Source organism: Camelus ferus, chromosome 26, assembly GCF_009834535.1.
Source record: "Camelus ferus isolate YT-003-E chromosome 26, BCGSAC_Cfer_1.0, whole genome shotgun sequence".
Taxonomy (NCBI): Eukaryota; Metazoa; Chordata; class Mammalia; order Artiodactyla; family Camelidae; genus Camelus; species Camelus ferus.
In genome coordinates this window covers 27,506,371-27,532,418 of record NC_045721.1, presented here as the reverse complement: position 1 = coordinate 27,532,418, position 26,048 = coordinate 27,506,371, and the positions used below count along the sequence as shown (strand labels likewise).

The 26,048-nt window shown below is 42.4% G+C and overlaps 2 protein-coding genes across 22 annotated transcripts in view; both read left to right on the top strand.

Moving 5' to 3' along the window:
• The first annotated feature begins 2,455 nt into the window (after positions 1-2,455).
• Positions 2,456-17,196, top strand: ZNF596 (zinc finger protein 596). Of its 7 annotated transcripts, none has more exons than XM_032468472.1 (6): positions 2,456-2,612; positions 8,121-8,324; positions 11,558-11,640; positions 13,792-13,918; positions 15,224-15,333; positions 15,807-17,196. In XM_032468472.1, exons 3-6 carry the CDS (start codon positions 11,629-11,631, stop codon positions 17,052-17,054), a joined length of 1,497 nt encoding a protein of 498 aa, XP_032324363.1. In that variant the 5' UTR covers positions 2,456-2,612; positions 8,121-8,324; positions 11,558-11,628; the 3' UTR covers positions 17,055-17,196. The 7 variants fall into 7 exon arrangements, with proteins under 7 accessions (XP_032324363.1, XP_032324360.1, XP_032324362.1 ...); XM_032468469.1 differs by having other exon boundaries at positions 15,804-17,196; XM_032468473.1 differs by having other exon boundaries at positions 2,458-2,612; positions 15,242-15,333; positions 15,804-17,196.
• A 7,063-nt stretch (positions 17,197-24,259) lies between these two features.
• FBXO25 (F-box protein 25) overlaps positions 24,260-26,048 on the top strand; it is a 75,677-nt gene continuing 73,888 nt past the window's right edge. For 13 of the 15 annotated variants that reach the window (XM_032468528.1, XM_032468527.1, XM_032468531.1 and 10 more), the window contains exon 1: positions 24,260-24,395. The gene's annotated coding sequence lies outside the window, so the exon portion shown is untranslated. The remainder of the gene's footprint in view (positions 24,396-26,048) is intronic. The other 2 variants (XM_032468525.1, XM_032468522.1) reach the window with 2 other exon arrangements.

Genomic DNA, 26,048 nt, shown 5'->3' with positions numbered 1-26,048 from the left:
ACATAACCCCCTGTTGTCCCGAAGCCCCGGCAGGTCCAAAGGAGATGCGGCTCCAGTCAGCTGCGCGGGACGCCAAATCCTCAGGCAGAACGCAGCTGGGGGAGGCGGGCTCCGGCCAGCCAATGGGAAAGCGCGAACCCAGCTGCCCTCACAGCCAGCAGAGCCCCCCCACCCCAACAGCGGCTCTGCTCAATCCTTTAAACTGGAACTTCAAACTGAAATAGAGCCAAATACCCGTAACTTCTCCAAATAGTTAGGGAAAACTTAATTGGAAGCCATATGGAATGAATTGAATGGAGACAAACTTTAAAACTTACAACAAACTCACTCAGATTTATTCATACATATTTAATATCCAAAACTATCAAAACTATAGAGAAAAACATAAGAAAATCTACATGACCTTGGGTTTGGTTACGTAGATTATGACCTTTGAGTTTTATCACACAACACAAAAAGCCAATCCACAAAACAGTAATATTATGGACTTTATAAAACATTTCTACTCTGAAAGACCTTACTTAGAAAGCCAAAAGATAAGCCACAAACTGAGAAAAATACTTACAAAACACATATCTGATAAGTGATATGTCTCATAATATACAAAGAACTCTAAAATATCCCCATGAAAATGTGTAAAGATCTGAATAGACACCTGGCACAGGAAGACATACAGATAGTAAATAAACATACAAAAATATGCTTAGCATCGTATACCATTAGGGAATTGCAAATTAAAATCACGAGATATCACGGCACACCAATTAGGACCACTAAACTCCAAAACTATGACAACCCCATTGCTGGTGGTGAGGAACAACAGGGCTCTCCCTCACTGCTGCTGGAATGCATGCACAGCCACTTTGTAAGACAGGTTGGAATTTTTTCCCAAAGCTAAACAAGTCTCACCTTGGGATCCAACAATCCCTCTTTCAGTATTTAGGCGAGTACTTTGAAAAACTATGTCCACACACAAACTGGGATGCAGTTATGCACAGCAGCTCTGCCCACACTGGCTAAAAACTTGAAATCAGGATGTCCTTCAATAGATGAAGCATAAGCAAACGGGGGTACATGCATGTCAAGAGGAGCAGAATGAGCAACCCCAAATAGGCCTCTTTGGCATAAGGATTAGTCTGGTCTGACTAATTTAAAAAAATCATAGAAAACTGAGTAGAGATTGCCCTTTTGGGAGTGATATTTACATTTAATAGGAAAATCTACATTTGTAAGCGTATGTCCCTCTTTGTACCAGAAATAGAAGGCAAATTAAACCTCAACTACCTCTTATCAATAGAGAAGTCCTGACTTAGATCTGCATAACAAACACACCCTTGTTCACTGAGCTTTCATGGTAACCTGCCAAAACCTACTTCCTTCCTCCCCAAGGCCTTGCTTTTGTTTTTAGCTAAATATTGTATTTAAGATGATGACTTTGGCTATTTCAGGGAGGGACTCAGTTGTCCTGGGTGTCTCCCCTGTATACAGGAGGTATACACGTTATTAAATTTGTTTCTTTTTCTCCCTGTAACCTGTCTTATTAGGGGGTGGGGGGATGTCAACCAAGAACCTAGAAGGGGAGAGGGAAAACTGGTTTTCCTACCATACACACGCAGTGGAATATTACTCAGCAATAGAAATAAAACCATCAACCCAAGGAAAGACACGGGTAAATCTTACTTATATATTACTGGGTGAAAGTATCCAGTCTGAGGAGGCTGCACACAGTATGGCCCTATTTATGACAATTTTGGAAAAGACAAAACTATGCACATAAGCAGATCATGGGGTGAGAGTGGGGGATTGAAGTATTCCATGTGATATTTAGGTTGGTGTCACTACGAGTCTAAGCCCACACATTTGCACAACACAAAGGTCAATCATAATCTCAAAGTTAGTTGTTTAGGGTGTAGCAGTGTCGCAGGATAGAACACACAATGTGACAGAATCCAACTATATTAGAAATCGATGGAAAACTCAGTTGGTGGTGGGGCAAAAGGTGCTGACCTGTTAACTTTGGATATGAACAGAATCATTTTGCAAAGGCAAAATGTACCATTGTTAAACTGTGGGCTTTATATTATAAAGTTCTTTCTGGGGTGTAGTACCTAACAATTCTAAAACCACTGTGCAAAGGGTCAGGACATGGATACAGCTTTGGGGCAGAGCCCCACTCAACCCACTAAAGCAGCCCAGTTCCCAGACGCCAGCTGAGGGCGTATTTGCCGGCTGGCAGTGTTCTGCTTTCTGCACTGAGGTATCTTTGGTTTCTTGCTGCAACTTCGTGCGCGGAGGGGACACTACTGGAGCTGTCCCAAACGTTAACCTGAAGCCCGGAGCGCCCGGGGCGTGCAGCCGACTCCCGGGACACCCCACGGAACAGACGCCGAGACCTGAGCTGTGTCGGGCTGAAGGACCCGCAGAGCCGGAGCGGCCAGGGTGGGGCGGTGGGGCGGTGGGGCGGGGCAGGCTCATGTCACGCCCACGCCACGCCCACGCCCCCTCTGCTCTCGCCCCGCGCCCGGCGAGCGGCTCCCTGACTAAGGCCCCGCCCCCAGGGCGGAATTTCCTGCCCACCCGGAAGCGGATTTCGGGAGCGAGGGTCCCCTCGGGTGAGTGAGCTCCGGGTCCCTGCGGTTCAGGCCCGCGCTCCAAGGCCCCTCCCTGTCCGGTCCTCCACGCCCAGGGTCCGGGGGTGCGGAGGTGACGGACCCCTCCCTCGCCCGCTCCTGCCCTTGTCGCGCTGAGACCCGGGATGCCGCGGGCTAAAGTCGCCCCGAGGCCGTCCGCGGCCGCCTTTCCGCCTTCGGTCTCTTCACCGTCTTCCGCCCCCGCCCGCGCGGTGTCAGGGCCCCACTCTCGCCCCTCACTGCCCGCTTCGCCCTCCCTGGCCCTGGCATTGCGCAGACCCCAGTCTTCTCCTGCGGCCGGGCCCTGCCGCACGCGCCCCTTCGCGGTCACCGCCTCAGAAGGGCCCTTGAGCCCCGGGCTGGAGGAGGGGCCCCGGGTCCTTGTGTCCCGCCGCGCTGGCGATACCGGCCACGGTGTTTGCATTCCCGACGTCTCACGGGAAAGTGTGCTCTTCCTGGGCAGAGAGCTTCTTTGTTCCACCCCCGTGGACGTTGCGCTGTGGCAAGGGGTGGGACAGGACGAGACCGAAGGAGTAAGGGACAGTGAGGACTTGGAAAGTAAAATCGAGGGGGGAGGGAGGGGACGGATTGGACTTGGAAAGACAAAATACAGGTGAAAAAGAAAGTGACCTGGGCAAGAAGCAGTAGGATACGTGAAAACAGACAAAAGAGATCAACAGGGAGGTGGCCAAGGACAGAATAGATGAGGGGGCTTTCAACAACAGTAGCAGTTGGGGACAGTAGAAGGATAGATTCCAAATTCATTAGGTTTTTTTTTTAACTTTCCAAATTACTTTTCTTTTTAAACTTACCGTATCAAATTAAGATCATGAGGCCTCAGCGCTTTCCCTGTCTTTATTGTATACTAAAAGAATTCTGTAGTGCTTAGTAAATAAGTTTTACACTTTTCACTGTGCAGTTGGTAAGGATAATGATTTTTGTCTTAACGGTCAAAACCAAGTTTAAACAGGTAGTGTAGTATTCAACAGCATCTTTTCTTCAGTATATGATTTTTTACATTTACTGCTCTGTAAGCTACAGTTTCCAACTAAGTGTATCGTCTCTTCAAATTCCCTTTGTTTTGCAAATATTGAAGGATAGGCTGGATGGTTCTGGAGCTTTGTTCTAGCCAATCTTATCTGTTCATGATGAATACATTACTCAGAGCTATTTCCATAGCTGAACTTCTTTTTTTCCCAGTGTCGATAATTAGGTGTTTTTAAAATTATTTATGGAAGTATGTATTATGGGAAAGATAAATTAAATGCTTTTAGTCAATATGATTAAAACCATGAAAGAGAACTTGCCCTTGCTCAGGAAAAGGAAATAATTGTCTGGAATCTTTAGGGGCAGTGGTGAGAATGGCAAGCCTTGCCACTATCCAGTCCAGACCACCCCATGCCTGTGAGGTCAGTAATTGTTGCTCCCTCCTGTTCACATGTCCGAAACACATTCACACAGTCAAAAGGCATCTGGTAGGGAAAGACTAATATTTTTTTAACTGAACACAAAAGAAAAAAATTAATTTCTCCAATGATGAGATGGCACTTGGCTCTGGGAAGAGAGCTTGGAGGAGAAAGGGCAATGTAATTGGATGTTAACGAATGGAAGAGAGCCTGAGAAGCCTAGGAATAGGAGAAAAGGAGCACTCTACCCATCCTCACCTGGTGATCCTGTGCTCAGCAGGTATTGGAAGACACTGTGGGGATTGTGACTTGAAAGGAAGGTCTCACCAACTCACCTTCCCATAGCTGCCATGTAAAGTGTGGGCTCTACAGGATAGAAGGATATATGAAGTGACAGGCAGACAAACTTAGCTGTTGGTCTCCATGTAGGAGTTTATTGTCCCTGCTCCCTGATTGTTCAGCATACAGCAGAGGACCATTTTTTCCAAATGTTGAATTTCTCCCTATGTGTGTGGTTGTGGCATGGCAGGAGATAAGACCTTGAATGGCACATTCTCAACTCTCAGGAGTGACTTCTTAGCTGAGAAAGGCACTCGGAGGAGGAAGAAGATGAGGAGTCAAGAATGAATACTTATTTGGAAAAAGTCATATTTCCTATCCTCTCCTTCCTGAAATGCTGTTTTTTAGGACATACTAAAATCTGACTCAGAGTTCCTGCCTAACACGTTTCCTCACTCATCCATGGCCTCTCTCATCTACAGACCAATTGCATCTTACTGTCAGCCAGTGACAATGCCATGTGTGAAGTGGCTCCATCTGGGGGCTCATCAAGAGAAATGCTGCAGGCCAGACATTGATTAGAGACAAGGACTGGGCACCACGTTGTCAATAAGATTTGCCAGTAGCGATTGCACAGGGAGCAGATCTGGATGTACTATAGCCCAGGGTTAAAGAGACTGCACACGTTAGTACTCAATGTCAGGAATGAGTAGAAAATAATGGAAAAATATATCCCTACGGGTAAATTTGTTCTACCAGGTTGTGTCATGCATTTGAAACTTAGCAAAGTGAATCAGTTTTTTTGGCCTCAAAATATTAATGATTTGCAGTATAAGGGTGAGATTAGAAACATAACCATGGGAAATTAAGGCGGCATTTCATCCACATCATGGAGTATATTTTTTCCTGTAATTGTTAAAAAATAGAATCAACCCAAATGTCTAACAGTAAGAGGTTTTTAAACATTGTTCATAGCACATTCATCCTAGGGAGACCTTGGTGTTCATGAATTTGTAAAGAATTGACCTCTCTGCAGGTATCTCAGCGTTCTTCCATTTAGAGTAACTTGGTGTTTTATTACTGGGCCAAGAGATGATACATTTCATGTTGTAATAGATTCTGGCACAGTCTCCTCTTCACACATACACAAAACTGCAAAGAGATCCTCATCCATCACCAACTCCTGAGGTTTCCCCCATACTTAAACCAGGACTTCATTATAACTGTGTATATTTGTAGATTTGAATAAAATTACAGCTCTTTGTTTTTATTTCCAATTTACTAATTACTTAAGAGACTGAATAAATTTTTTTCTTTATAGACATGAATTTTTCTACTTGACTTTTGATGTGCATTTAGATGTTTTTTATTTTTTAGTTTAATTATACACATGTACACTTTGGTCTGATAATATTCATGCAGTGAAACCAAAATTCTTTCATGGCCTCCTTCCACCCCCCTTTTGGAAGCTATCATGCATTTCATATTATAAAATACTATGTTCCATTTAGTCCTAATATATTGTTTACTATTGTTTGTTTCAACTACTTAATTTGAATTATTTTAAAGTTTTAAGTAATACAGGTTCAGGTGTAATGTGACCTGTCTTCTTTTTTTTTTTTTTTTTTTTTTCTCCTTTTCACAATTATTTTGGCTATATCCTCATCCAAAATCAAAAGAGAGAGAAAATTGACTTTTAAAACAATTCTCATTTTTTATGTGAAATGTTCCATATGACTTTTAGATTCGAGTTGCACCGAATTTTTGCAGTCACTGAGACTTTTTTGCTACCATGTCCTCTAGTCTAAGAATTTGATTTGGCAGACTTTGTTTGTGTCATATTTACATCCTCACAAAGTTTTAAAATTTCTTTACATGGGTTTGTAAATTTACTTCAAATCGGAGTCATAATATTTTGCTGTTGTATGTAGAGACTGGCTTTTGTGTGTTTACTTAGTTTTTAAATTATTGTTGCTAAACAGGAAATAGTGATTTCCGTATATTAAGATTGGATTTGTCCACTTGAAAAGATATTAGGTATGATAGTTAAAATGGATTTTCCTATTTTTTTGAGTTTGAAATCGTATCTTCTGAGAATCACTACATGAGCTGCTTTACTCCATTTTTTTTTAAGGGGGGAGGTAATTAGGTTTATATATTTATTTTTTAATGGAGGTACCAGGGATTGAACACAGGACCTTGTGCCTGCTAAGCACACAGTCTACCATTGAGCTATATATACCCTCCCCTCCAACTCCATTTTTTAATTTCCTCTCCTTTCCTCTATTTTTCTTGGTCCTGACTCAAGCATCGTGTGCACTGATTTCTAGGATACTTCCTACCTCTATTTCCTTCTGATAATTTTTGAATAAATTTAGACAGGCCTCAGACAGGCCATCTTTATTACTGTGCACAACCAAATATGAAGTTTAGTTGGCCTTTCTCAGAGATCTCACTGTTTTATGGCTTTTGGTTATCCATGATTTTATACTTGTTTTCTACTTCTAAACCTATTTCCATCTATGTAGAAGTCCCTCGGTCCTTGCCAAACTAAATTTTTTAAGTGTCATAAATAATGAGTGCATTTCACGGGAGCTTCACCACCTCAACAAATGAAATACTCTAGTATATGTACACAGAGTGTTCTTGTCATTATTTATTTAAATAATCTCTTCTTAGCTAGACTTTTAACTCCATAGGGACAAATGATCTGTCTGTTTTACTCATCAGTATGAATTCACTCCCTGCTACAATCTTGGTTCTGAGTTGACATGAAACATGGATTCATTTATGGCAAAAGGAGATCATCACTTGCCTCAGATATGTTGCAGTACATAGGCTGAAAAGACAGGACATCTCAGAGTTACATGAAAATCAAATAATTGATATAGTTTAATTAAAAAAGTAATACTAAATCATTTTTACTGTCATAAGAGTATAATTTTTAAAAAAAGAAAATTGAACTATTTCTTTGGGATCAAATGCCTATGCTAAAATGAAAATATATTGCTTGATTTTCCTTCAGAAATAATATCCTTCTATAAAGAAATCACTTAAGATTTTTAACTGTTTAATCTCCTTTTTAACATCAGTTTTTAAAATAACCTATTCAGAGACAGAAAGCAGAATGTTGGTTGCCAGGGGCAGGGGGAGGAAGGAATGGGGGTAGTTGTTTAATGGGTGTAGAGTTTCAGTTTTATCAGATGAAGAGAGTTTCAGAGGTGGGCAGCAGTGATGATTGTACAACTTTATGAATGTATTTACCACTGAACTATACACTTAAGCATGGCTAAGATGGTAAATGCTATGTGTATTTTACCGCAGTAAAAAAATGGAAACATATTCTGTGTATAATAAAATGAATCCTGAAACAGATCATTTATTCTGGAAATCCTTAACATTTTGAGGGTTGTATGGCTTTACAGTTTTTAGGACATCAGCTAGACCTGACTTGAAGAGACCTACACTGGATGAGCTTTTTCTTGCTTGGTAGTAAAAAAAAATGCATATTCTAGAACCTTGAAAGATATTTCCCTTGGTTTTAGATATTTATTCAGCACATACATTTACATTTATGTAGAGTTACACTTAGGTCCACAACCTGAGAATATGTCAGTAGATTACAAATCTTAAAAATAAAGAGCAGGAAGGATTCTCTTGCTGTAGATTTTCAGTACTGCCCAGAACAACCAAAATCCGTAAAACAGTGAAATCTCTGAGAAAAGCCATCAAGTTTGCTTTTAAGACTTTTAGAAGAATTGCAGAATTAAAGGATATTATTTGTTGTCCTTAATTTCATCTACAGGATTAACCTAATGAGAAGGAAGGAATCTCCTTAAAGAGGCATTTCTTGATTTATCTAGATTGCAGCCTGAGTTAATCAGATTTGTCCTTTGGATTACAACACTGATGAGGTTATCAACTGCACTAAAAGATAGTTCACCATCAAAATGATGCATTTTCTAGAAAGAGAAGCTGGGAACTCTGAAATGTTGTGGCAGTGTCCTCAGTAAGTATTTGGCTTCACTGGTGTCTGGTTTCTGGTGAGTACTGAAGATCATTTTCACCAGAAGGGACAGACCTCCTTTATTTTGTAAATGATTTTTTGTGAAGAGAAGTGTTCATTTTGGTAGGACTTCAGTGAAAAGATATCTGAGTAACTGACATTCGAACAGATTGAAGGAAATAAGTATGGGGTAGAAAAGTGTATTTGTGAATTTGAGTGGAAGTGAAGGATAATAGTGAACAGTGTAGAAGTGATAGCAATGCTTCATTGTATTCATGATGTTCTGAGAAAGCATATAAAATGTCAACCGTTGGATTTCAGGTGGAGACATTGAAAAGATTAGAGACTAGACAGAGGGTACTATCTAGGGGGTGTGGGAGATAGTGTTATGAGCTGTATTTTATTTCTAGTGTATGTTAGTTTCAGAAAGATGCAAAGTCATAAATGCAATTCAGACATGAGTTTGGTCACACTTATTTTAGAAAAAGTAATGGAAGAAATTGAAGCAACTGTATAAATATATGAGCATTCCTGGGCAGTGTATCTAAGTAGAGCAGGATGAAGAAGCCAGATGGAGTCTTGAGATCTTTCAACAATATTGTTTGAGAAGTTCTTGGAAAGTGATAAGGAGTTAGAGTGACAAGATTACTTTAAAGACAGTAGACTGAGGTGTCAGAGAAACCTGGGAAACAGTATGTTCCCAAAAAGAGGTCATGTTATACTTATATAGATCCAAGTAAAAGCCTGAGGCACATACAGTGGATTCATTTGTGCAGGTTATTGGTATTGTGAGTCAAGTGGTGAGTGGAGTGTGAGAATTTGACAACTACACCTCCATTTCTTAGTTTGATTGTAAGGGCAGGAAGGGAGAGAAGGGCTTTAAGATGAAGGAAGTTCAGACATGGTTTCATATTCAAGATGGAGGAAACTTAATAGGTTTAAATGGTGAGGGGATGAACCATGACAAGAGGGAGAGGTTGCTGGTAAAGGAGATAGACTTTTAAATTAATAATGTAATGTTCCCAACAATTGGAGACGTTGGACTCAGCCAGGAGTAGATATGACTCTTCAATTTGATAGGAGTTAAGGAATAACTAAAAAGTATATATGCAGGAATGGTTGTACATTTTATGATATTAAACTAAGGTAATTTGTCATATAATTTATCAAAATAGTAGGAACTAGCTCATCGATTGAAAGTGAGGGGGAGAAGTTAGAATGTGTGGGTTCAAAGGCATTGAAAAGGTTTGAAATATTTATGAAGCATGAAAAATGAATTAATTATCAAGACATAGGGGGGTTGCCTGATTTATTTAGAAGCCTCAGTGAGTTGTGACCTCATGTTTAGAGGAGGTTCAGTATCCTACTCCTGTGATGTCAGATGCAGTTATGGAACAGGCCAGTGTTTTTTTTTTTATTGTTATTGTTAGTGGATGTACTGGGGATTGAACTCAGAACCTCATGCATGCTAAGCTTGTGGTCTACCACTGAGCTATAACCCCTGCCTCAAAGCTGTTGAGTTCTTGATCAGCAGATGTGGTAAATAATCAGAAGGACATAAATAATGTTGGTCTTGGTAAATATCTACTGAAGTGAGTAACTGAGTTGAACTGGGCATTAAAAATGAGAAGTGTTGGAGGCTGATATTTGGAAATTGGGACAATAGTGTGTGGTGGAGAACCTGAGCATAGGGAGTCATTTTGTGAAAAAGCAAAAAGGAGAATGATTTGCAAAAACAGGGTGGGGCCTCTGATTATTAATGTTAGAGGTGTTATTCCAGGTACAATAGAGGTGTCATGTGTAACCCTTAAAGACTTTCAGCTTCGAAGGCAAGGGGAGGAAAATTTAAACTATATCTGCATTACTTCTTACTGTATGCTTATGTGCACATATAAAGTTTCTGAAACTCTGATGGTGTTATTTATTAAACTGATAAATGAACTATAATTAGTAGGCTTATTTTGAGGAATAAATAAGCAAATGTATGTAAATCTCAAAGCAGAGAGTCACGTTTAGTAAAACTTTATTGATTTCTTTTCTTGACATCAGGTACAAATGCGTGAGTTAAACCTGTTTCTGTTTACACTCGTTATCTGTTGTCCATGAAAGATAATTATTGATGTTTTAGGGAAGGATTTACAATTTATAAATGCTTTCACAGACATACACACAATGAAATAATGAAATTCAGGGAAGTTGCAGTTAATGGTGATTGATCAAAGGGCGGGATTTCAACTACTACTTTTCTAAAATATTAGGTGGAGCAACTAACTTTCCTCCTCAAATTTCTTTATTCTATTTCTGAGCCTACTGCCCTAATAGTGGTACTATAACCCACATACTCCTGAGATTTTGTGAAGAAGGGGGCATGAAGGGGTAAATTTGCAAGACAGGTGCCATTGATTCCTCCAAATGAAATAAGTACCTGAATTAACCCTATCTTAAAATACATTCTTTTTTTTTTTTTTTTAAGTGAAAGCAAGTTTATTTAGAGAGATACACACTCCACAGGCAGAATGTGGGCCATCTCAGAAAGGTGAGAGGGAGAGAGGCCGAGAGGTGTGGGGGTGTTTAGGTAAAAGTAGATACACACTCCGTAGACAGAGTGTGGGCCGTCTCAGAAGGCAAGAGAGAGAGCAACCTTAAAATATATTCTTAATTCTCTTGGTTCATAACAAAGTCCGTGCAGAAGAAATCTAAAAGAGAGTGTTTCAGGAGCGTTATTGTTGAAAACCCTTGGAGGAGACAAAATAATTCAGGATGAGTGTATCCAGAGGTACAGGGTCAGAGAAAAGAAAGGATAATTGAGGCAGTAGAGGGCCAGGATGGAACGGGGGAAATCACTAGTGTACAGACTAAAAGTAATTAAGCCTGAGAAGTTCCACAGTGGTTGCTAGAGGTGGGGACACGTGTGGCATGAGTCAGGGATCCCTGTATTTTGGAATTGTGAGGGAATTGGACGCTTCTGAATACCGTGGGTTAATTAGCAAACAAAGCTCATTTGTTTTTTCACAGTCTGATCTCTAAATTGAAGGTATTTGTATCCTCTTTACCACCACCAATAGTCTTAGCCCTCTGGTTGGGGGAGAGCTACCCATTCTCACTCTTAGAGCACACCGTATGTTTCTTTTGGTTGTCCTGGGGGCTAGTTCCAGGTGAGGGATTGGGGCTTCATGGCAAATGAGTATGAGGACTGTGAACAGCTGGAGTCTCATGGCTTTTTCCTTCTTCCTCAGTTTGACCTTCTGTTGCTTGGACTGTGTGTGAGTGAAAAACCAGAAGACAGTTGCCAGCTGAACTAGTTACAATGGACTCACAGGTGAAGAGGGAATTACTCTTTCTACTGAAATTGCGTCTCTGTTATCAGTATATGGGCTTACTTCTACTGTAGGCAAATATGTTCTAAGTGCACTCAGGAGACTTTTCAAAGCTCTGAACTAAAGCTGTTCCCCCAGAACTCTGGAAAGGTCATGTTGGGTCAGGGACTCCTCGAGTGGCTGTCTCCTTCCCAGCATTAGGCTCAGATGGTCTAGTCTCTGTCGATGCTGCGTATTCATAGAAGGGGTGAGAGGGGGTTTCTTTTTCTCATCCAGCCCATGGCTTAGTTGGCAAAAAAGTTTTAGTTATTAACCATTTTATTAACTGTAATGGGCTTATGATTGAGGTGAATACAGATGATAACCATAAGTAAGGAGCAAAACAGCACAGCCCAATGGAGCAGATGTTTCCACAGGTGAGACCAGTCAGTCCGGTGTTACAGATGCTGCAGGGAGTGCTGATTAGTGTTGAGGGAAAACGAATGATGGTTATACCAGAGAAGGCAATGAGGAGTCATTCCATTATTTTTTAAATTTTCAACCTCTTAAAGTTTTCGTAGAATGTATTTGTGCTTTTTGAAAACTTCTAAAAAAGAAAACTAAAATCCTCATTACTACATATGTCCTGAATCATACATTTTCCCCCTTTGTGTAATTTTCCCTTTATTAAAATTTCACAAGTGGAAACAATATTTAGGGAGTAGTGTTTTCTTAATTTGGGCTGTGATTCAGGAGAAGGAATATAGGAGGCAGAGTAAAACTTTAAGCCCTGAGGAATTTTTTGATTAACTGAAGAGGCCAGAATTATCACGTGGCTTCAGGTGTTCTTGAACAGAGAGACAGGATGAAGAAACAAAAGGCGATTTTCTTTATACCCAAATAAGTGATATTTGGAAGTCCACGAATAAGGGGAGGCTTCAGACTGTAGGAACAGTCAGGATCAGAGCGTCCTCAGTATGGAAGTCTCAGAGCCTCCGGCCTGAGCTGCTGAACTACTTACCCTTTGTAACGAACACCTCAGTTTTGTAGAGATAAACGACTATACCTGCTGACCTCAAGATCTGTATGAATCTAGTCAGTTATGCAGAATCTGGACGTTGCTTCAATGTTCTCTGCCATTTAGTGAATAAAAAACCTCCAAGTTATATTTAGGAAATATTTGTTAGATAGTTAGCACTTTACATGTTAGCTCAGTAGATCTTTCAGAACTCATAACAGATTATTACACAGTTTCATTGATGAAGAAACTGAGGTCAAAAGGGCTTAGTCATGCTAACCATAGTCATGCTTTAAAAGTGGCAGATCATGGATACCTCATCCCTTGTGATGAGTCTTTAGATTTACTTGAAGTTGGTTGAGAAGACTTTTATGGTAAGTTTTCAAGTGAAAATTTCATAATCATGATCTGGAAGTCATGTTTACAGATTTATTGGGAAATCTCCAGGTTATATTACACCATACCTCATATGTTACCTCTCTTTTTTTTTTAATTGAAGTATAGTCAGTTTATAATGTTGTGTCAATTTCTGGTGTACAGCACAATTCCTCAGCCATACATGAATATACATATATTCATTTTCACATTCTTTTTCACCATGAGCTTCTACAAGATATTGAATATATTTCCCTGTGCTGTACAGTATAAACTTGTTTATCTGTTTTATGTATACCAGTCAGTATCTGCAAATCTCGAACTCGCAGTCTAACCCTTCCCACCCTCCTCCCCACTGGCAACCACAAATCTGTATTCTATGTCTGTGAGTCTGTCCCTGTTTTATATATAAGTTCATTTGTCTTTTTTTTTTTTTTTTTGATTCCGCATGAGTGATATTGTATGTATTTTTCCTTCTCTTTCTGGCTAACTTCACTTAAAATGACATTCCCCAGGGCCATTGATGTTGGCCATCCTGCAAATAGCATTATTTTATCATTTTTTATGGCTTTATAATGAAGTTTTATGTATTTAGAGTATGTCTCTGTAGGTATATCTGAAAGTAAAATGTCCATGTCAACACTAAGAGTGATGTGATTGGACCCAGAATAATGTTTGAGATTTCTGTACTCTCAACCCCCACTTCCTTAGTGCTTGTCACATGTAACATCCTCCTCAGCAGAGATGGTCCTGTCTGAAACAACGTCCATAATGTTTTTAGGAATCAGTGACCTTCGAGGATGTAGCTGTGGACTTCACCCAGGAAGAGTGGGCCCTACTGGACACATCCCAGAGAAAACTATTCAGAGATGTGATGCTAGAGAACATTAGTCATCTGGTCTCAGTTGGTGAGTCCCTTACTGTTTCTTTTGTATGTATTCATTCATTTATCAAATGTGTAGAAAAGTTTTCCTATTTCTCACTCCAAACTCTGTCTTGATTTTTTCATGCTCTCACAACTACCTTATAGCAATTTTTCCTTCCTTCTTACTTATAATTAGTTTATCAATCCCACTACAATGTAATCTTCCTGACACAATTTCATGTCTTTCTTGCTGCTCAATCTCTAACCCTCAAACAATAGTGAGAACTCACTATTTTTGTGTGGGTAAGTAAATGGATTGATTTTTTTTTAATTATTTTAAGGCAAGGACTGTGGTTTGATCAGATTACAGTGTTAAGAATAATAGATGTATTGTTTTTCACATAGAACCTAGATGTTTCTGGTGGATGTTGTATTCATTGAATTCTTTTTGGATATAATATTAAAACACTGTGAAAACTTACATTTTGACAATAAGTGAAAATATTGGAGATTCCGCAGTCTGTCTTTGGGGCATGGGCATCAGCAATGATAGGTCATTAATGTCTTTGGGAACAAGTTCAAGAGCTGTCATTTTGCAAGTCAAAGATCATACATGTTATTTTCAACATACTCTTTCTGTACTGAACTTTGGAGGTTATTCTTCCCCATTAGTCTGTCCTGTACTGATGATCATGCACTGTTAGAAGCACAGAACTCAAAATCCACATATCTTTCTCCTATAATCAGGCAATCAATTCTACAAATCAGATGTGATTTCCCATTTGGAGCAAGGAGAGCAACTTTCAAGAGAAAGGTTAGATTTTCTGCAAGGCCAGAGTCCAGATGAGCTACAGGAAGCTGTGCTTCAATAGGAGGAGGTGCCTGGTCAGTGACTGAATAGGCCCTAAGAAATAGCAAGTGAAGATACCTAAGTTTAGTGATGATTTTTAAATTTAGACAATGTCATAGGGGAAAAATTTTTTCAGATGATGTCATACCTTGCAGGTAAAAAATTTCTATTCACATATCTTTCTGCCATTGTCTTTGGCTTTAGGCAAGGTGAAATGTATGTACTCACTGTAGTTAAGCATTCACAAAAATTCCCTTTTCATGTTCCTATTCTATGAATAGGACCTTCTCTTTTCCTCCCCAACCTTTCATCTTTATTTTATTTTTCTCATATTTTAGTCCTGAGAATGACAGTTGTTACAGCCTACTATAATATGTTTCTTCTCCTTAGAGTATTTCATAATTTAACATTCTTTCCCATCTATGTGTCAATATTTGAAACATACACAAGTGGGCATTGGGTCTTTTCAACATTTTAATCCTCCTAATACCACTATAGCAATTTATTTTTTTCCAGTCATTTCAGATAGAGAAGATGATCTGAAAAAACAAGAAATGATATCCATGCAGCGTATCAACAAGAAGGACGCACCTTTAATTAGGACAGTGGTGAGCTTCATGGGTGTGAATGTGTTCTTGCAAATGATGACCTGGGAACTGAACAAGTTAGGAATTTGGCATAATTACCTGATTGTAGGTAAAGCTGGGATCATGGGCTCCCACAGGAGAAAATTTTAGTTAGTTTGATTTGGGGGAAGAAACATTAACCTGTAGTGAAAACCATAACCTGAGTTCTTATAAACAGACAATTAAGTAATCGTGGCTTATATTCCTAATCATTGAAACATAATAATGTCTTTAAAATTAAACATATATGTCTGCATTTGGGATACTACGAAAGACACAATCTCTATGCTTGCAAGAGAGTAAAACCCCATGTTTATGTACATAATACAGGAATAGTTTTAACTAGAGTCTGTCACTGAATGGTTACTCTTGAATTTATATGTAGAGAAGTGAATGAAGAAATGAGTAAATGTGGGCAAACCTTTAACAGTCTCTCATTTCCTTTCAAAAAGCAGAGCTCTCACACTCAAGAGGATCCTCTGGAACACAATGATTTCAGAGAAACATTTACTGAAATCTTAACATTGACTCAATATGAGATACCTCAAATGGGAAACAAACCCTGTGTCAGCCAAGATTTTGGAAAACCCATCAATTACTTGTCATCCTTTAATCTACATAAGCAAATTCATGCTAGAAGTACATCATATGAATATCATCGAAGTAGGAATGTCTTTAATCAAAGTTTCGCCCTTAGACAACACAATAATGCCACAACTGGAGAGAAAGCATTTGAATGTCATGTTTGTAGGAAAGCCTTCAGTAAAAGTTCTAACCTTAGACGACATGAGATGATTCACACTGGAGTGAAACCACATGGATGTCATCTCTGTGGGAAATCCTTTACTCATTGTTCTGATCTTAGAAAACATGAAAGAATTCACACTGGAGAGAAATTATATGGATGTCTTCTGTGTGGGAAAGCCTTCAGTAAAAGTTATAACCTTAGGCGACATGAGATGATTCACACCAGAGAGAAACCAAATGAATGTCATCTGTGTGGGAAAGCCTTCACTTACTGTTCTGACCTTAGAAAACATGAGAGAACACACTTTGGAGAGAAACCATATGAATGTCGTCTATGTGGGAAGACATTCAGTAAAACTTCTTACCTTAGACAACATGAGAGAACTCACAATGGAGAGAAACCATATGAATGTCATCTATGTGGGAAGGCCTTCACTCATTGTTCTCACCTTAGAAAACATGAGAGAACTCACACTGGAGAGAAACCATATGAATGTCATCTATGTGGAAAAGCCTTCACTGAATCTTCTGTCCTTAGACGACATGAGAGAACTCACACTGGAGAAAAGCCATATGAATGTCATCTATGTTGGAAGGCCTTCACTGATTCTTCTGTCCTTAAGCGACATGAGAGAACTCACACTGGAGAGAAACCATATGAATGCCACTTATGTGGGAAAGCCTTCAATCACTCTTCTGTCCTTAGACGACATGAAAGAACTCACACTGGTGAGAAACCATATGAATGCAATATATGTGGTAAAGCCTTCAATAGAAGTTATAACTTTAGATTGCATAAGAGAATTCACACTGGAGAGAAACCATATAAATGTTATCTCTGTGGGAAAGCCTTCAGTAAATATTTTAACCTTAGACAACATGAAAGAACTCATGCTATAAAGGTAATAAATGTAGAAGAGTCACCACCCATGGCTTCAAACTATAAACACTCTTGAGGACTCACAATAAGAAATACTATGTTTTGGGTTTTTTTTGTTTTTTGTATATATATATTTATTGAAGTATAATCAGTTTAAAATGTTGTGTCAATTTCTGGTATACAGCATAATGCTTCAGTCATACATGAACATACATATATTCATTTTCATATTATTTTTCGCCATAAGTTACTACAAAATATTGAATATAGTCCCCTGTATTATAAAGTATGAACTTGTTGTTTATCTATTTTATATATATATTAGTTAGTATCTGTAAATCTCAAACTCCCAATTTATCCCTCCCCACCCCCTGCCCCCTGGTAACCATAGGTTTGTTTTCTATGTCTGTGAGTCTGTTTCTGTTTTGTAAATAAGTTTGTATTTTTTTTTATCCCACCTGTAAGTGATATCATGTGGTATTTTTCTTTTTCTGGCTTACTTCACTTAGAATGATGATCTCCAGGTCCATCCATGTTGCTGCAAATAGCATTATTATATTCTTTTTTATGGCTGAGTAGTATTCCATAGTATAAGTGTACCACAACTTCTTTATCCAGTCATCTGTCGATGGACATTTAGGTTGTTTCCATGTTTTGGCTATTGTAAATAGTGCTGCTGTGAACATTGGGGTGCATGTGTCTTTTTGAATTAAGGTTCCCTCTGGATATGTGCCTAGGAGTCATGCCCTTTCTTCTTGTCCTCTTCAGGTCAGGTGATGCTGAGGTTTTCATCTAAACAGAGAAGCTAAATTTCTGTATTCTGGTTGTACTTCCCGTGTGTGTGTTAGATACTTTGCTTCAAAAGATAAGAATCATTTCTGTTGACATTTTCATCCATTTGTTTCCATTTGCTTTTCTAAATTAGTTGGATTTGCTTTAATTTCATTTTCTCCCATACATTACTGGAAGAATAATTAATGCAGCCCATTAACCATTTCACCATTTTATTGCTCGTAACCAAACCAGAATTAATTTTCCAAAATTATACAGCACGTTACCATAACGATTTACTAAAACCCAGATGTATTTAAAATATTGCCTTTCTATTGTTTCTGCTTTTTTCAATTCAGTCAAAAAAGCAGTAAGTTTCTGCTGACAAAATTGCTTGGAAAACCCAGTTATTTAGCAGGCAATTTTGAATTTATCTTCAATTTATTAGGCATTCACTGTAACCCTGGTGACGGGGCGGGCATCTGTGGCAGGTTGTCTTCATTTTTGCAACTAGTGATCCTAACCAGGAGCTCGGGAGATACTCACGACTGGACTATCTGACGCTTAGAAACACTCTCATCAAATGTGTTGAAATGAGGGCTCATTGAGAAACAGGACACACCCACCTTTGCAGTTTTCAGCCGACACAGACCCAGTGGGGCTCTCGTTGGTTCATAAGAGTTGTTAAGCACGTGTCTTCCCAGCTCCTCATTCAGGGATGTCACATCGGCAGCTGGAAATTGTCGGTGGTGGGAGTATTTACACTACAGAAACTGGCAAACACTACAGTCAGGGCTTCTCTCCCTCCTCTGAGAGCTGGTTTACCAGCACGCACTGGACATCCCCTAGCTGGCAACACCGCCAGGATGGCTCAGAACTCGTGGTGCTTCACGGCCTGTGCCCTCACGTGACACACCTTTGGTGGTCCTTAGAGCCCTCCTCCCCGCGGGGCTGAGGAGGGTGCTGACACTACACCACGTGGCTGGTTTTCTCCCCTGGCTTCCCCGAGCCAGCGTCCAGCATCTAGTCAGTGGCCTGGCCTCCTTACCCACCTGCTGTCCAGACAGCCAGCAATGCTCAGCCTCTCCCTCTCCTCCCAGCTGCCCACTGGGGCAGCTCACATCCAGCAATGCTCACATCCACCTCTCAAAGGGCTCCCTGGAAAGGCTTTGCTCATCTCACCCAGAGGTTGGAGCGTTGTGCCCAGTCCCAGGAGGTCACAGTCAGTCGTCCCTTCTACTAGGCAGAGGGACAGAGTCCTGATGGACAAGAGACCGGGGTGACCAAAGGTGCCTGGAAGCTGGAGACGGTCAGAGGGCCGGCCAAGCAGAGGCCCAGGGATGCTGTTGTTAAAAGGCTGCAGCTACCTTAGCGACCAAGCCCGGCTCATGCTGCCCCAGAGTCAGATGGACGTAGGGAGAGGGGTCTGGAAACTCCAGGCTCAGGCAACAGCAAACACAGAAACCCGTCTCGTGCGAGAGAAAGAAAACAACGTTTGCAGTGGGAGGCGGGGCTCCTGTCCCAGTCCTGCTGTCCGGGCACCGCTGCCTGAGTCCTGAAGGTTTGGCCGTATCTGCAGTGAGGGATTGGGCTCCCTCTAGGAGTTCTCTCTGGGTTCTAACCGTCTGCCTCTAGTGGGTCCCACACAAAGCAACGTAGAAGCAGAAGAGCAGCAAGGACATAATCACACGTGATGAGCCACCTTCAGTACCACCTCTGAAGCGACCTGGAGGGCTGACCTGTTCCCACTGTTCAGGCTGTGGTTGTGTTGTTGAGGTCAAACGATTTCGGCTGGATGGTGGCCAGTCTCTCCCTCCCTTCTCCATGGGGAACTAGACTCCCCAGGCCCCGTAAAGTGTCAGACCCTAGTCCCTGCCTGCAGAGAGCTTATGGTCTTCATGCAAAAGTGAGATTTTTTTTTTTTTTAAAAAAAGGTTGAGGGCAGTGCTGGGCTGGGATTTAAATAACTGAAATGCATTACAAGATACTGTGGTCGTGTAGAGAGTGGTAAAGATTACAAGCACTCAGAGGGCTGGGGGTGAGGGACACTTAAAACAGGCCCCTCGGGGGCAATTTCCAGGAATGGTGGACGAGTGACTGTCAGATGAACCAATTCTCACCTGGATCCACGTCTGCCTATTTGTAGGGTCCCGGCAAGGTTGCCAAGCTTTCTGGAAGCCTCGGGGCCTTGTCTTCAAGACGTGGTAATGATAGGATTGACATCTAGGGTTATTCTGAGCATAGCTGAAGCAGAGTGCTCAGCACAGAGCCTAGTGTGTAATGAGCACAAAGTCAGTGTCAGGCACTAACGTCATTCCTGCTACTAGCAAGGCTTTGTTCTGTAAAGACATGGGAGTTGATCTGAGTCTTAAGGAGTAGGGTCCTGCGGACAGGCCAAGTATAATTTGGAACAGTGTGGAGATGCTCCCTTGAATTTGGGCGTAGAGTTTCATGTCACAAGAACTGGGAGGTAATGGAGATTTACTATTTATTTTTCTAGATTGGAGTATCTGCTATCTGGGGTTTCCCATTAGAGGAAGGTGAGCATGGCTCTAAGAGATGTTACAGAAAAGTCTGCCCTGTTAGATTCCATACTAAGTTATGAAACTATGCTTTTCACCTTTCACCTGCCAAAGTAATTTCTCTACACCTGTGACCCCCTATAAAAGTTACTAGCCATTTGTGCAACTGATATGGCCCTTCCTTGGGTTCTTTTGAATTAAATAAAAGTTTGATTGCTCTCTGACAGTTCTTACATGCATTTCCTGCCACAGTCACAGACCACAACTCCCAGCAGCAGAGGAAGATTTCTATGTTGTTCTGCACTTCCTACAACTCTTAATGGGATTCTGGCTGCAGGGTAAGCACTCAACATATTTGCTGATTGTTTGATTTTTTATTCAATATGGTGTATAAAATTTGACCAAGGATGTCAGAAAATGTTCCTCCCATAGAAAAAATATGTCTTGGTTTATGGTTTACTGAGGTTTAACATACTTACGGTAACACTGTCAGTCATATTTAAGACACCTGTAATCTCGTCCCAAATGACACCAGACTTTTCCATCACCCCAGAAGGTGGCCTCTGTCCCTCCTCCAGCCCTGCAAACCCACCACTGAAGGGGTTCTGTCATCACGTGTTAGCGCCACCTGTTCTGGGACTCCCATGAACGGAGTCATGCTGCATGAACCTCTGTGCCTGCGTCCCTCACTAAGATAATAGTCTTGATAACAACCCGTGTTGTCCCACATGTCGGAGGCTCACACTTCTGCACCAGGGAGTGGTATTCACCACTTGCATAGTCCACAGTTTGTCTGCCCACTTTCTTGTATCTAGGCTGTTCCAATGAATAAAACTGCCACAAGCATTATTGCACATACTCCTTGTGGACACGTTTTCATTTATCTTTGATAAATGCCCAAGATGGAATGTGCTGGGTCCTATGTATTAACATAAATGTGTCCATAAGCCAGGTTATAGGCAGCCTAACCTTTTCCATATAGATCAGTTCACTGCCTAAAACATGCAAGAAAGACAGAGGGAAATAACGTTTGCTGAATAAATGGATACAAATATTCACACATTTAACATTCCCAATATCCTCAGAGGCAGATACCATGACCTTCACTGCAGGTGAGAAACCAAGGCCTTTTTTGTTTTTTAACTAGCAAAATACTTCTATTATTTTATAATGATAAAACAAGGACAGTAAAGATTCCTTTTTGGTGTATACCAGGGTTAAGGGAAGTAGAAGAAAAGGGGATTATCAGGATTTCTATGTGACAATACTTGCCCCAGCCTGTAAACACCCCCAGACTCTGTTTCAGCACACGGCAGGGCCACCTGGCTGTGGCATTGGACCAGGCTGAACAGAGCGGCTGCCGAGTTGGGTGAGGGGCTGTGGGGGTGCAGACTGGCTGCTCTCAGGATGAATTCTGCTGATGATACATTTTGCTGGGCAAGCAAAGAGTTCCTGAAATGGAGGGGTGAGGTGGCTGTAGGAGTCAGTGCAGTCTTCATGCCCCCTGCCCCCATTCCTACATCATATTCACCATGTGCTCCTGGCCGCCAACCTGGTTTACAACCATAAAATTCTGTTCCAATCCCTGTTTTAAGGGTAAGGAGACCCAAGACCAAGAGGAGATTTGAAACAAATAAGCAAACACACAGATTGCCAGATGCTGGCTCCTCCCTGTGGCCTCACTTCCGCACCTGTTGGCCTGGCGGTGTCTCCGACACAGGCGAGCTTTGGCCCCGATCCCTTCCAGATTTGTACGTGCTTATAGCCCTCATCACCCTGCTTTTTCACTGTGTGCTTGCCATCCTGTACTTCCTTGAACGGTGAGCTCCTGAAAATCAAGGACTTCAACCTCGCATCCACACCACCTGCCATGGTGCCCAGCATGTGGTCTGTGTGGCATGTTCATGCTTGAGACACTACGGTACATGCTGCTCTACCAGTTCTACACCAGGGTGACAGGGTTCTGTCTGGGTGGCTTGGTTTAGTTTTTATTTCTTACCCCAGTATCATCGCTGTATAGAAAACAGAATTGGTCTTCATGTGGTGTGTAAAGATGCCATTAAACCTACTATGTGTTCCAGAGGAGGTGGACGAGGAAAAGCGACAATTCCCTGAGCCTGGCCGGAGCAAAGCTGAGATTTCAGGATCAAGGACACACACCCTGTCCTGTGCAGCATTTGGGAACAGCCGTGTGGTGGCCTCTAGGAAGAGTGGGGCCCCTGTGCTGGCCATCACCCCAAGCCCAAGTGAGGCACGCAGGTACCCAGCAACGCCTGTGACCAGTGACTGTCCCAGTTCACCGTTAAGAGGGTCCCCAACTTTGGGGAGGGGCTGTAACAATGATTTAAATGTCCCAAGTCCTTGGATAGAATCACAACTGGATTATTTTAAAGAAAATGAAGAAACCTGGCATTTTCCATCACCAAACAGGTACACATGTTAGACGAACAGATGCTTGGTGAGTAGGCCGCTCTTCCAGGGGACCATCTCCCCACACTGAGCCCTCCCCTGAGGTCCCCAGCCACAGGTCACCATCACAGAAACACCTCTGCCCCCTCTACTGTCTCCCCTCCTCCACGGGGGGGGGGTGTTTATAGAGGGCAGTGTGCAGGTTTGTCTTACAAGCAAAGAGTGCAGTTAGGGGAACAAGAGCTCTCAGAGGTATTTGTTGACCATTGTTGACCATGGGCTCCAGCTAGTTCTCTGTGGATGCCTGTTACTTAGCTTCTTCTTGACCTAGCCAGTGGAATTCCTCCACAAGGAGCAGGTGGATGCTGGCAAATTAGGCTAAACTTAATACTCTCCTTATGACCCCTCTGGTGGCAGTGGGGTCTTCGCTTGGCAGTACCTATGGAAACTCCACCCCGGACGTTAACAATTCCAATTACAGTAATTTACCTGCAAACACCCCACCACAGATTTTAAAAATAAAGACCCATACTACAGTTACTCATTGGGTAGTATTAATGGCAAAGTACTGGAAAGAACCTAATGTTCGTCCATCGAGAAAATCTAAATAAAGTACGGTAAGTCCACAGAATGGAATTTCCGCAACCGTGAGAGAAGGAGAAAGAGGGGGAGGAGGAGGAGAAGGGGCTGGTTCTTAAATATTGCCGACCTCCCTCCATAATAACGTTTGCATTATTTTAAAAGCATGTAGACAAAGGACGCTATTAAGACAAGCACACCAGGAATACTTTACTAAAATATTTTTCTAAAATATGGGTACCTACCATATGCTTCCTGCAGCGTGTTCCAAACATACAAACATATTTCATCAAGAAAAATACTGAGATCGGATACATACCGCTCACAACAAACAGGCCCTGTTTTTAATATTTTTAATGTGCTCAGTTGTTTCTTATACAGCTCCTGTGAGGTAGGCACCATTATAGTCTCCGTTCTACTTGCGGGGAATGTGAGGCAGAGACCTTAGGAACTCATTGATTTCCACGCCTCCGGGCAGCGGGTTCTGATTCGAACCGAAGCCCAGCTGAGAGCTTGTTCCCCTGCTCTCGCCTCTCCTAACCGGGAAAACCCCTAGATGAGGCTGGTCCTCGGGGGCACTTCCCACCTTCCAGAAAGATATGCACAATAGTCTAAGTCGTTTGTAAACAAAGTACTTGAGCCTTAAAACTCAGTACACAAGGTAACGAGGCGCACAGGGGCTGGGGGCAAATCGAAGCTGCATTCCAGAAACTCAGGCCGTTTCTGGCGGCGGCTGGCCTGTAAAGTCAAGCAGGTTGTGGTGAGCGTATATAGGTATCAGACTGCAGCCCACGCCGCCCTCCCGGCTCCCCAGGTGCCAACACACACCATACCTGGGGCCTCCCCTGCCAGGACCCCGCCCAAAGCGGGCTGGGCCCACTGCGCGCGCGCGGACAAGAGCGGGGCGGAGGGCGGCTCCCACTGCGCACGCGCGCGCCGTCGGCCCCGGGCTCAGGGTAGCAACAAGGCCACGCGGAGCCTCACCGGCCAATCAGCGCGGCCGGGGGCGGGGCTTCCCCGCGGCGCTTCGCGGTAGGCAGCGGACGACTTCCGGCAATAAAGGCCGACGCGTCGCCGTCAGGTGCGGCCTTTGGACGTCCGCGCTCCAGATGGGCCGGGGACAGTCGGCGCTGCAGGTAAGGACTCGGACGACGGGCGCTTCAGGTGGGGACTGTCGGCGTCCGCGCGTCAAGTGGGCCGGGGACCGTCCGCGGGGCACAAGGCGCGGTCCCCCACCCCCGCCCACCCTGGGCGTCCTGCCGCCCCCCGCCTCCCCAGGTCCTCCACCACCCCCGTCTCCCCGCCTTCCCTCCTGAACTCGCCCCCCGCCTCCCCAGGTCTTCCTTCCCACCACCCTGGTCCCCCTGCCACCCTTCGTCCTTCCACCCGCCTCCGCCTGATCCGCCCTCCGCCTCCCTTCCCCCGACCCACCCTCCCGCTTCCCAGGCTCGAACTCCTTCTCCGCTTCTCCCGGCCCCTCCCTTCCTCCCCTCGGGTCTCCCCGTCTGCCCCCGCCCCGCCGAGCCCCCTCCTCCTGGAGCATCTGCCTGGGTGCGACCGCGTTCTCCCGTGTCTGTGGCTCCGGGCTCGTCTTCAGTCTCCGTCCTGGCTTATTTCTCTTACGCTGATACTTCTGAATTTTGCATCCTTCCCGTCGCAGTAAGCTCGGTTTGACCCTTCGCCCAGCCCCTTTTGGAAGGAATCGGGGAATTCGTGGATTTTCCTGTGGAGCCTTATTTTCTCGCGTCTTCCAGACCCTTACCGCGCAGCCCTAGTCAGAAGTGATACACTTTCTCTTATTATTTCATAGTCTGTTTTCCCCTATCTGGGCACACGGTTTCCATTTCCACGAAGCGTCTGTGTCTCTCAGGCCTTCTTGCAGTACCTCGCATTTCCAATTATCAGCCCCTCAGTTTACCCTTTCTTGATGTTCTTTCTGGACCAGATTCTTCCGCACTTAAAAGCCATATTCAGGTTTGACCTTAAATTGTTTGACTCAGTTATTTGGAAATCTTGTAAGGAAAAGAAGGCAATAGAAAAGGCCAAATGCTTATCAAATTGAGGACCAGTCATCCTTATCGCAGAACAAAGAAAATTACTTTTTAAAAATTTATGAAGAAAAGTAAGAAATAAGGACAAAAGAAACTCCTTTGCCAGCTTTTTCTCCCTGAATTTCAAACTGCTTTACCCTTATTTTCACTGAAATTTGTTTATTTCTTATTTGTTTGTACTATGTACAGCACTAGCTCTGGCTCTGCAGTTATAGTTTTGAACATCAACTTGATAACTGCAGTAAGTACTGATTACACCACTTACTTTTCATGTAACTTAAAAATAAATAGCAAAATACATGTAGCCTTTTCAAATTTATTATTTATATTTCCTGTCGTATGTTTTCCTTGCCTTAGTGTGTTTATATGTAAATTGACCATTACTTTAGATCACACCTGGTGATGTAGGTCAGATAAGGTAAAAAATGTAAAAGAAAATAAAACCCTGCAATTTTATGATATCTGTTTTTATAGGGTGTTCAGAAATTGCTGTTATAAAAAGAGAGTGATAGAACATGGATTGTGGAGTGAGATTCCATGAGTGTAAATGCCAGCTCCACCAAACCTTTTGCCTTCTTTTTCATCTATAAAATGGAGAATTGAACTTGTAAAATGGGGATTGTAGTATTTCCTGCCTTGTAGGGTAGTGTGAGTGCTAAATGAGATAATAGAGGTAAACTGTCGAGGGTGATGCCTGACCCATACTAATGTAGCAAGTGTCTGCTGGTCTCACTAGTT

What these genes read in the sequence shown, in the direction of transcription:
- ZNF596 (XM_032468475.1), top strand. An exon ending in AGATTTTCTGCAAGGCCAGA is followed by an intron (nt 14,713 to 15,223) that starts GTCCAGATGAGC and finishes ATACCACTATAG; the next exon opens with CAATTTATTTTTTTCCAGTC. An exon ending in CACCTTTAATTAGGACAGTG is followed by an intron (nt 15,334 to 15,806) that starts GTGAGCTTCATG and finishes TTCAAAAAGCAG; the next exon opens with AGCTCTCACACTCAAGAGGA.